This window comes from Oryctolagus cuniculus, chromosome 6, assembly GCF_964237555.1.
Source record: "Oryctolagus cuniculus chromosome 6, mOryCun1.1, whole genome shotgun sequence".
In the NCBI taxonomy this organism is placed as follows: domain Eukaryota; kingdom Metazoa; phylum Chordata; class Mammalia; order Lagomorpha; family Leporidae; genus Oryctolagus; species Oryctolagus cuniculus.
The window spans coordinates 166267501-166278636 of NC_091437.1; the positions used below are offsets into that span (position 1 = coordinate 166267501).

The following is an 11136-nucleotide window of genomic DNA, read 5'->3' on the forward strand; positions in this document are numbered from 1 at the left end:
CCTTAGAGATCCTTCCAAACACAGCCATCAGCTGGTGTTAGCCATCCACTCTTTAGTATAAATGAGAGTGATAACCGGGGTGGATCTTTGATGGACACGAAGAGGGGAGGAGCGGCAGCCGGGCTGGCAGAGAGGGGGCACAGACAGGGCAGCCCATCCCACCGCCCCCTCCCCCGCAGCCACGGCCCCGAGAGGTGGTCGTCCCAGTGCAGGTGGAGGGGCAGGCTGGTGCAGGGGCAGGGGCCGGGGCGCTGCGGGTCCCCCTGGGATGCAGCAGGAGGACCCAGGCCCTGAGCGTGAACGACTCAGAGTGGGCCGAGGTCCTGGAGGAGCAAGGCGGCTCTGGAGGGCGTGGCTAGCGCAGAACTTGACCCACGACCTGTGGCTCCTCCCAGGGGACGTGTGCCCGTCCAGGGTGCCTCTGGGTGGGAAAGCCCACCTCGGGCCGCTGCCTGGGGCCAGTGCTGTTTCTTGGAACCAGTGGCCCCGTCCCTCTGGGTCCCGGTGAGCTGCGGCCGTCTCGCACGGGTCCCAGTGCTGTGCCGGCTCCAGTGAGGGGCGGGGGTGCGGGCGGTCCAGGCACTGACCACTGCTGTACCCGCCGCTTCCGGCACCTGGGCCTGCGGGAGAGCCCGGGCGGGAGTCCCAGCTCTGGCAGCAGCCTGCTGGCCGCGCCCCTGCCTCCTGGGCTCCCCGCCCCCACCCCAGGTCCTGGAGTAGGAGGAGCTGGACTCACACGTCACTCCCCCAGCCTCAGTTTGCTCATCAGCAAAGTGGGCACAAGACAGCCAACCTGCCTCCCACCCGGGGCACGTGGGGACAGGACTCTGCCCTCACCCCGAGGAGCCCCGGCCAGCCCCGTGCCCAGCCACACAGGTCACCCTGGACACGAGGACTTCTCTCTGCAGCAGCTCAGCTCCGTGTCACCCGCTCTGTGGCCGACTCTGAGAGCAGGGCCCTGTGGCTGCGGCCGCCCACCATGGGCCCCCTCCCCCAAACACCAGTCTGGAAAGGGCTCACGGCAGCCAAGGCACGTGGGAGTCCAGGAGTCCAGCTCGGTGGAGGTGACCAGAGGCCCACGTCAGCCGGTGGGTTCCCCTCTGCTCTCTGCATGGGGGCCGACAGCCCGGGGGTCCAGTCACTGCCCTTGCACTTGGTTTCCCATCCACGGGTGCGGCCACAGCCCTGCAGGCCGCCTGGGGCAGCAGGCAGGACCTCCGGAGGCCACCCTGCAGCGTGGGCTTCCAGCAGTGTCCACGGGAGGAAGGCAATGGCCATGTGTGAGGGGGGAGGGGGCTGGGCTTTCACGCGGACACCGCCACGGCCCAACTGTGGCACCCGTGTCCCATCCACAAGAAGTGGATGGAAAGTAGCCTCTCCCCGCAGGGCCGGCACGGGCTCCAAAGCACCCAGTGGGTGTCGTGCCGTCTCACTGTGCAGGCCACGAGGCCACGGGCAGGGGTCTTGCAGGGAGGGGCCCCTCTTCACGCACGCGTGCAATGTGGGCGTCCCCAGACGTGGTCCTTCCTCCTGCGTGTGTGAGCTGTGCGTCTGGGGCGGCCAGGCCAGCTCCTCAGGCTATTTCCTAACCCTCTTGGGAGTCCCCGGTCCCTAACAGACTTTATCCATTTTTCCAAGGAACTCATTCTGGGGACAAAATGGCCCACGTGAGCAGCAGCGCCTGGCCACTCTTCCTTCAATGCACCCAGTCTCCCCCAGGGACGGCAAAGTCCCAGCACTCAGACCTCCACACCCCACCTGCAGCCCGCGGCAGACATTGCTAATCAGCCCCAGCACAGGGCGGGTCTCAACGCAGTGCACTGCGCAGCCATCACCAGTCGATGGAGATAACACCGATTGGGGCCCGCGGCAGGTGCAGAGCCCTGCTGCCTACGCCTCGGGCCCGCCAGCCAGCGCTCGCGTGAGGGCGCGCGGGCTGGCGCTGAGGACGTGGCGGTGGCCGGAGCCCTTGGAGCTCTTGTGCACGCTGACCGCGGCCGCACTGCTGGGCTCGCACTGGGCGCCGCGCCCGCGGAAGAGGCCGCGGACGGCGGCCTGGAAGCCGCTGGTGACGAAGCAGTAGACGATGGGGTCCATGCAGCTGTTGAGGCTGCTCAGGGTCACGGCCACGTGGTAGACCACGAGGCTCACGCGGTGCGGCACGGCGGGCCACAGCGCCACGGTCACCTGGCGGGCGTGGAAGGGCGTGAAGCAGACGAAGAAGATGACGAGCACGGTGAGCAGCAGCTGCATGGCCCGCACGCGGCGCTGGCGGCCCTGGCGCAGCAGGCCGGGCCGCGACAGCGCGCACACGATGCGGCCGGTGAACACGCAGAGGACGCCCAGCGGCAGCAGGAACTCCAGCACGGTGAGCGCGAAGATGCGGCAGCAGGGCCGGCCGCCCGCCGTCACGCCCAGCACCGACAGCGTCACGGCGCCGGCCGCCAGCCACACGCAGGCGCACACGGCCCTGGCGCAGGCGGGCTGGCGCCAGCGGCGAGAGCCGTCGGGCTGCACGATGGCCAGGTAGCGGTCCACGCAGATGCAGGTGAGGAAGAGGATGGAGCAGTGCATGTTGAGGAAGTAGCCCAGGACGTGCGGGAAGCTGCAGCGGAGGCAGCCGCGGGCGCCGTAGAAGACGGCGTAGCGCGTGGGCAGCGACAGCCCCACCAGCAGGTCGGTCACGGCCAGGTTGATGGTGTAGATGACCGACGGCGTCTGCGCCCGGGTGCGGCAGCAGAACACGTACAGCGCCAGCCCGTTGAGCACCAGCCCGGCCAGGAAGATGGCGCCGTGCACCGCCATCAGCGCCAGCCACAGGCCCGGGAAGACGGCGTGCAGCTCCTCGTCCAGCAGCGCGAACAGGTGGAACAGGGGCACCTCGGGCGCGCTGCCGTTGGCCCACGCCCCGGCTGTCACCGTGGCATTGGGGGCCGCGGCGGCCGGGGGCCCCGAGGGAGACGCAGAGGGCATGTCGGCGGCCCGCGCGCCCCGGCCTGCAAGTGAGGAGAGGGGGTTAGCAGGGGCAGCAGGCACAGCGCGCCCCAGCCCCGAGCCTCTGCTGCCCCAGCCGGGCCTGGGGCCCCAGCCCAGCCCTGGCACTGGGGAGCAGGCACAGGGCCCCGGGAGGCGCCCCGAAGGCCTGGCTCGGATCCCACAGTCCCGCCACCCAGGGGCTGTGCATCCTCAGCCGGTCCCTAAGCCTCTCTGGGCCCTGTTCCCTAACCGCTACCACCATGGGGATGGGGTTGCCACTGGAGGATGATGGCGCTAATTAGGATAAAGGGCTCGGAGCTCCAGCACACCCACCCGGGCTGATAAACCAGTTCTGCGGGCAGGGCCTGGGCCGCGCTCCCCCTGCCTCCCCACACCTGCCCTGGCTGAGGGGCCTCTCCCAGCCTGGAGGTGGAGGCAGCAGGCGGGCTGGAGCCGGAGCCGAGCCAGAGGCCGGGTGTGAGTCAAATAAACAGGGCGCGGGGGCGGGGGCTGGCGGGCGGGAGGGGGCTGGCCGAGACGCCCCTCTGTTTATGCTCCTGCTGACGGGTGTGTTTAACGGGGCCTGATTTATCCCCTTGTTTATAAACGAAGGGTTAACGGCCCACCCCCACCCTGAGCCGCTGCCCCTCCAAATAAGGACATTTTGGGCTTTTTCAGGAGAAAGGAGAAGCCTTTGGGGAGAGGAGGGAGAGGGCACGGTGGCCTCTCGCTGACAGGGGACAGGAAGGCCCTGTGTCCCTCCTGGCGGCTCCCTGCTGTAAACAGGCTGGCCTGGCCCCGCCCACAGACCGCCTTGGGCCGCGGGCCCCCTCGGGGGACCGGGAGCGAAGCCCGGCTTGGCCACGGGTGCTGGGGCCAGAGCGAAGGCCTTCCCGCCTGCCAGGGGCCAGGTGCGGCAGGCAGGTGGCCGCCTCTCCTCCCGGTGTGCCCTGGAGGCTGCTGGGAAGAATCCAGCGTGGGTGCTCCCCCCCCCCCCGCAGGCCCAGGCCCTGGTTCTCAGGGTCCCGCAGTGGCCGGCCCCGGGGGGTATGTTCGCGATGAAGCGCCCAGTCCTGTCCTAGCCCCGTGGGCTCCTGGTCGGGCAGCGAGGGGAGTGGTGTGGGCTTTGTCCTGGGGGTCCCCATCAGGTCCCCCCTCTCCCACCCAGGGAACGTCAAGAGGAGAGACCCACGTGGGCCGCGGGCTGGCTGGGGGCAGCGTGCCAAAACGTGTTTTGGATTCCCTTCTGCACCCTTGTTGGTTTCCCAACTTGTCTGCACCAGGCCCAAACGACTGTCACGCTCAGAGACTAATGACAAACACGATGAGACGCTGCCTCCGGAGCTGGGAGCTGGTCCCAGGACGACGACACCCCAGGGCCGGCCACGGCGGAGCCGGGGGCCAGACAGGACGACACGCAGGCGGGGACAGAGGGGTGGCAAGGCACACCTGATCCCGGCTTCAAGAGCCCCATGCAGGTCACACACTGAGCCTCGATCCCTGTCACTCTCAGCCATGACCACGGTCTCAGTAGCACACGGCCCTGGTCCTGACCATGCACTGAGCCTCGATCCCTGTCACTCAGCCATGACCACGGTCTCAGTAGCACACGGCCCTGGTCCTGACCATGCACTGAGCCTTGATCCCTGTCACACTCAGCCATGACCGTGGTCTCAGTAGCACACAGCCCTGGTCCTGACCACACACTGAGCCTCGATCCCTGTCACTCTCAGCCATGACCACGGTCTCAGTAGCACACGGCCCTGGTCCTGACCACGCACTGAGCCTCGATCCCTGTCACCCTCAGCCATGACTGTGGTCTCAGTAACACACGGCCCTGGTCCTGACCACGCACTGAGCCTCGATCCCTGTCACTCTCAGCCATGACTGTGGTCTCAGTAGCACACGGCCCTGGTCCTGACCATGCACTGAGCCTCGATCCCTGTCACTCTCAGCCATGACCGTGGTCTCAGTAGCACACGGCCCTGGTCCCGACCACACACTGAGCCTCGATCCCTGTCACCCTCAGCCATGACTGTGGTCTCAGTAGCACACGGCCCTGGTCCCGACCACGCACTGAGCCTCGATCCCTGTCACCCTCAGCCATGACTGTGGTCTCAGTAGCACACGGCCCTGGTCCTGACCATGCACTGAGCCTCGATCCCTGTCACTCTCAGCCATGACTGTGGTCTCAGTAGCACATGGCCCTGGTCCTGACCACGCACTGAGCCTCGATCCCTGTCACTCTCAGCCATGACCGTGGTCTCAGTAACACATGGCCCTGGTCCTGACCATGCACTGAGCCTCGATCCCTGTCACTCTCAGCCATGACTGTGGTCTCAGTAGCACACGGCCCTGGTTCTGACCACGCACTGAGCCTCGATCCCTGCCACCCTGGCACTGACCCAGCCCCTGTTCCGAGTCCCTGTCCTGCTCACACAGCCCTGGCCCTGACCACAGCCTTTGCCTTCAACCTGGACTTCCTACACCTGCCCCCCTCCCCTTCTGTCTCTTGGCTGGCATCGCCCCTTCCTCCGCCTCACCTGTCTCCGTGATCCTATCCCGAGACCCCGAGGTAGCCCCTGGTGGACACGCAGAGACAGGAGGAAGCACTACCCCCTTGGGGGCAGCCTGGCTCTGGGGGCCAGGTGACGGGGAGGCACAGAGACCTGGGTTCAAGTCCAGCTCTGCCACTTCCTCCCGTGGCCCTGGCCAGGCCAAGGAGCCTTGTGGACCTCATGAGCAACATGGGGTCCCTCGTGCCCTCTGCAGCTGGGCGGGGAGGCCAGGCCCCCAGACACGGCCATGCTGCCAAGCCCAGTTTCCCCTGGCCAGGCCTGGGTCTGGGGGAGACGGTCCTGCCTCCCCAGTGCCCTGGCAGAACAGGCCCCACAGCCTGAGCCAGCTGGCCGGCGACGTGTGCCTGCAGTGCCCCGCATGGTGGGGCACTGAGAGTCTGGGACGTGGCCTGGGTCTGCCCCACCTGCCCCTTGGCACCTGCTGGCACCGGGCACAGGCCAGCTCCCCAGGGCTCAGAGCCCGCGAGGGGACCCAGCAGGAGCCCCACAATGCACTGTGAGGCCCCGAAGCCCTTTGGCCTGTCTCCTTGTCTGTAAAGTGGGCGACACAGAACCTCGTGGGTTGTTCTCTCCAGGCAGGCACTTGGAAACCAGAGAAGGGTCCTCGCTGGGCGCAGCTCCAGCCGGAGGACATGCAGGCTGAGGGCTTCCCCTCACGGTGGGGCAGGGCTTCCCTGGGACCGCTGGCACCACTCACTGGCCTGGCCGGCCTCCGAGCGAGGGCTGGGGTCTGGGCGGGCCCTCCTGAGCCTGGGCCAGGACCAGGCAGGGCAGGTGTTGGCGGGGCAGGTGGGCACACCCAGAGCCCCGCACCCCAGCCCTCTGAGGCCACACTGAGACCCTCATGACGCTCTACCACAGACCGCCTTCAGGAGTGGGGTGGCTGGGGCGGAGGCCTCCCGGGAGGGGAGTGGGGCTTCTCCACGGGGCTGTGGGTCCCCCACCTGCCTGGGAACCCGTGGCGGGCCCTGAGCGCCGGGTGCCCCGCCCTCCCGCCTTAGCCCGGCTGTCCCTGGTTCTGGCCCACTCTGACGACTTCCTCCCCTCCCTTCCCACCGCCCCTCCTCCAGGAAGCCCCCTTCTCTTCCCTCCCCGTGGCTCACCCGCTGCACTGCTGTACATGACACCTCTGCCCCCAGCGAGTCTGGACCAGCACCCTCCTCTCCTGGCCAGCCCCCGTGCCAGCCCACCCAGTGTTAGGGTTAGGGTTAGGGTTAGGGTTAGGGTTAGGGTTAGGGTGTCCTGGCACAGGCCCCCAGTCCTGACACCGCCTCCTGGAAGCCCACCCAGCCACGCACCATTGGGTCCACGCTGTGCTTCCGCCCCCAACCCCTGGTCACCAGCCTTGGTGGCAATGGCCTTGAGTTCAACCTGCAGCCCCTGCCAGGCCCTGGGCAGGTCCTGCTGACCGCTGGGGAGGGGCCATGGCCTCAGGGACGCACCCACAGGAGGTGCATCCTGGGGCAGGCGTGCTGCGGGCTCCTCGCTCCCTCACCGGCATGGGCCCTGCCCGCCCACAGGTGAGGAGAGGCCTGGGCCCTCACGGACACCCAGTGCATGCCTTGTCAGAGCCTTTGCAAAGCTCAGGGCCCTGGGACTCCCCCGGGCGGCGGGGAGAAGGGGCATCTCCCATGCAGCCTATGCCCACCCCACAGCACCAACAGGCCCGCTGCCTCCCCGCACTGCCCAGCTCACCCCTCCCTGCGGTGGCCCCGGGAACAGAAGGCCGAGACCCCCGAGGCTCCGGGTGCTGGCACCTGCCCAGGGACCTGAGTGCGGGGCCAGGGGCTGCACCAGCCTCCCTTGCTGGCAGATGGGAGGCTCAGGGGCGGGTCCTGGCTTCCCTGGGCTCCTCCAAAGCCCACCCGCAGTGTCCTAGGAGTTCCCTCTCGGCAGCCCAGCACCCAGCACACGCCTGGCCGCCTCGGCCCTGCCCCTGGGCCAGGGTCCTGGGTGCTGCCTGCGGCCGTGCACCTGGGGCCTGAGGGGCAGCTGTGAGGATGGCCCAGCCTCTCCTCAAGACACTGGGTGCTGCCAGGGGCTGGGCTCCGGGCACCACACGACAGTCGTGCCCTGGAGCAGGAACCCAAGGCCCGCGGGCAGGGGGCGACGGCCCCAAGGCCGCACAGCGTGGACTTGGCGGGGGGCTGGGAATTGAACCCAGGCCCGCAGCTGCCCAGGCTCAGGGCAAGGAGCAGCAGGGGCGGACACGGCCCCCTGGAGCAGCGGACTGTGCACCAGGGGGTCCTGGGGGCTCTGTACCCCCACGGAGTGGCACTCACAGCCTTCCGAGACCCAGGTGACTGCACCTGGGACGAGCTGCCCGCTCACCCCGGCGACGCTTCTAGGTGTCCCGCTCTGCGGGGTCTGGCAGACCAAGCCTCTTCGCGTCCCCTGGGGAGGCGGGGCCCTGGCAAAGGCCTCCAAAAGGGGTCAGACTTGGCCCCGGGTGTCCGGTGGGTCTCATGTGACACCGGCCAGAGCGCCCAGGCTCCCCTGGGCCCAGCTCGGCCCGGGGCTCCCCTATGTGAGCCCCTCCAGCCAACACTTGGCTTAATGGACATGCCACCTGTCTGGGGGAGGGGCCGCCTGGGAGCCCCCAGCCCACCCCGGGGTCCCGATGGCCCCGGCTCACCCTCACCTGTGGCTTGGGCAGCGGTGGCTCCAGCAGCCCGGACTCAGCCAAGTCCCAGGGAGGCCGGGCCGCTCCCTCCTGGCTTCTCGGATACCCTCTGCCCCGGCTCCCCCAGCCGCTACCCTCCAGGGCACTCCCAAGCCCCTCTACCTCCTGGTGCCCACAGCCAGGACCCCACAGCTCCTGGAGCCCCGCGGCCTCACCACCTCCCCCCGAGGAGCCCCCAGGGGAACGCCGCCAGGCCCATTTGGGCTTCAGAGAGGGGCTGAGTCACTCGTCCCAGGATGCACGGAGCTGGGGCTTGGCCTCTGCCCGCGTGCCCATTACGGTCCCGGCACACACAGGAGGCGGGACAGGCCTGGGCCTGGGCGGCTCAGCCAGGGACACACTGCCCAGCGGCCAGGGCCGGGCAGCGGCGGCGTATCAGACCTGGCCGGCCAGGGCTGGGCTGGGCTGGGGGATGGGCTGGAAGCAGCTGGGCGGGGCAGGGCAGGAGCTGAGGGAACAGCGTTGGGGCGGTGGGAATTGCACAGCCAGTGCCGAGGTCCCGAGGTGGGGAGACAGCTGTGTGCAGGGGCTGGCCGGGAGCATGGCCCTGGCCCTGGCCGGGCTAATCAGGACCAGGAGCTACCCCCCCCCCCCCCCACCGCATCCTCCAGGCCCGGGGCCCCCTGAGGAGCTGCCCGTACACCTGCCCCCACCACACAGCTCCTGATTTCTCTGCGTCTCTGTGGCCTGTGCTGCCCGGGCTGCACCGACAGCGTCGCAAGGGGTCAGGCATCAGAGCTGCCCGACGGATGGACGAGCTGGGAAAGGCCCCTCTGTGCCTCAGTTTCTCCATCTGCAAAATGGGCACACGGACACCCATCCCGTCACAGTAGGTCACCCAGCGGATAAAACGAGAATTCTCTGTGGGCCCCAAGCCTCCTGTCTCCCCACACGCCATGGGCAGAGGGGCAGCCCTGGGGGAAGGAGCGCCCCCCAGTGGCCGGATGCTGAGAAAAAAGAGGGGGCAAGTGGGCAGGTCCAGCCTCCCTCCCCTCCCAGCCCTGCCTGAGGCCGCCCAGCTGTTCCATGTCTGCCCGCCCGGCACCCTGGCCGCTGGCCAGTTCCCAACCCGCCCGCCCCTCTCGGGACCCTGTTCCCACTGCTTCTCACAGGGCAGCTGCACGGCGAGCCAGGCCAGGGCAGTGCCAGGCCGGCCAGAGCCGGGGCTGGGCCAGCAGGCAGGCCCTGGGGCTCCGCCGCCCCGCGCCACGGTGCTGCTCCTCGCCCGCACGGCCGGCCCCTGCCGGGGCCCCCAGCCCTTCCCCTGGCCCGGCCTGGCCCCCCCACTGCCTTGACCCGGGCGGAGGCCCGGCTGCGGGCACCGGGCGCCGCTGAGCGGATGAATGAGTGAATGAATGATATCCAGCGAGGGCGTGAGCGAACGCATGATAGCCAGCAACAAGAGGGTGGCCCGGGCGCCCGCGGGGAAGGGGCCCCCGCCGGCGCCGCCCGCAGCTCCCTCCGGCCCGGGCTTCACTAAGGGTCCGTGCGTGCGGGGTCAGGACCGGCTCCCGGCGCGCGCTCCCTGCCCGGGTCCCGGGGCGGCTTCTCCGCCACCTGTCCGGCTCCGGAGAGGCCGCCCCCGCCGCGGGCGGCTCGGAGCCCCCGGAGGGCACCCGGGGCGGGGGGCACTCACCGCGCCTTCGCCGGGCCGGAGGGGGCCCGCGCCGCCCCGCGCCTTCCTCGCCTCTGACGTCAGGCGGCGCGCGGGGCTGCTTTTGGGCAAGGCGGCGGGGTGGGGGCGGGGTGGGGGCGGGGCGGGCTGTCTCCCCGCCCCCGCCGGGCCCCGAGAGGAGCAGGAGCAGGGCCCTGAGGAAGGAACCCGGGCACCCCTGAGACGCAGGGGGAAACTGAGGCACGAGGGGGCCGGGCCACAGCCGCGCCGTCCAGGAGCGGGTGGGCGGCTCCCGCGGGGGCTGCAGCGCCCCGGGGGTGCGGTGCGGTGCGTCCACGCGTGCGGGCTGGGCTGCGGGCTGTGTGCGCCCTGTTCAGGGCCCCAGCGTCTGCGCCCCTGGTGTCTGGGCCGCCACGAGTGGCCCTGCGTGTGTGCGCCCGCCCGTGGGGTTGGGGACACCGGTGGGGGCCGCCTGAGCTTGGGGCTTGTCCCTGGAGGGGTGGAGAGGGCCCCCTTGGCCGCGGTGACACCCCGACCTTGTGAGACAGGGTTTCCGTGGCGGACGGCGGCTGGGACCGAGGTCGGCAGCGGGAGTCGCCTCTCCTCTTTCTACGGTCACCCCACGCTGGACACACAGGACGGCTTCTGCTGGAGACGAGGCCTCTGGCCCCCACAGCTCAGGAGAGAGTGGGGGTGCCCGGGGGCAGTCACGGAGGGCTTCCTGGAAGGGGGGGGTAGCCGGGCAGGCAGCTTGGCTGAGCAGGGGAGGGGAGGCCGTGGGTGGAAGGGGAGGTAGGGGAGGGGAGGCCGTCAGCGTTCACAGCAGTGGTGCCCTGGGAGTGTGCAGTGAAGTAAGCGGCCCCTGTGGACACGCGTGGTGGGTTTGATCCTGTGGTCAACACGGAGCCACTGTTCTGGGAGGGGGTGGCCTCGCCACTGGGGCTCCCTGCTGTGTCTGTCCCAGAGGGGTGCGGGGCCTCCGACCAGCCAGGCCCCCGTCCCCAGGCCGGCGCTGGCTCTGTGGGAGCCGAGAGGGGAGCAGGATTCCGTGTGGTTTCCGTGGGGCCGGGGTAGGGGCGGAGGCTGGGGAGGGGGTGAGGTTGGAAGTTTAGGGGCTGGGGGGGCTCAGGCTCCTGCTTGCCGAGCTCAGGCCACTGCCCAACGGTCCCGGGAGGAGTCCCTGGGGCGTGGGGGACAGCCCGGGGTGGGGCTCAGTCCTCCCAGGTGGCCTGGGAAGGGGCCACCTCGCCACCTCTGCCAGGTGTGGCTGGGGTCAGAGGTCA

At 69.6% G+C, this 11136-nt stretch overlaps 1 protein-coding gene across 1 annotated transcript; it reads right to left on the reverse strand.

The window, feature by feature from the left end:
• Positions 1 to 32: 32 nt before the first annotated feature.
• GPR20 (G protein-coupled receptor 20) lies at positions 33 to 9919 on the reverse strand. The gene is made up of 2 exons (XM_051841472.2): positions 9875 to 9919; positions 33 to 2996 (listed from the first exon to the last, which is right to left on the reverse strand). The coding sequence occupies exon 2, from the start codon at positions 2971 to 2973 to the stop codon at positions 1891 to 1893; it is 1083 nt and encodes a 360-aa protein (XP_051697432.1). The 5' UTR covers positions 2974 to 2996; positions 9875 to 9919; the 3' UTR covers positions 33 to 1890.
• Positions 9920 to 11136: the final 1217 nt, after the last annotated feature.

Coding starts and splice junctions, on each gene's coding strand:
- GPR20 (XM_051841472.2), bottom strand. CDS start 2,973: ATGCCCTCTGCGTCTCCCTCGGGGCCCCCGGCCGCCGCGGCCCCCAAT.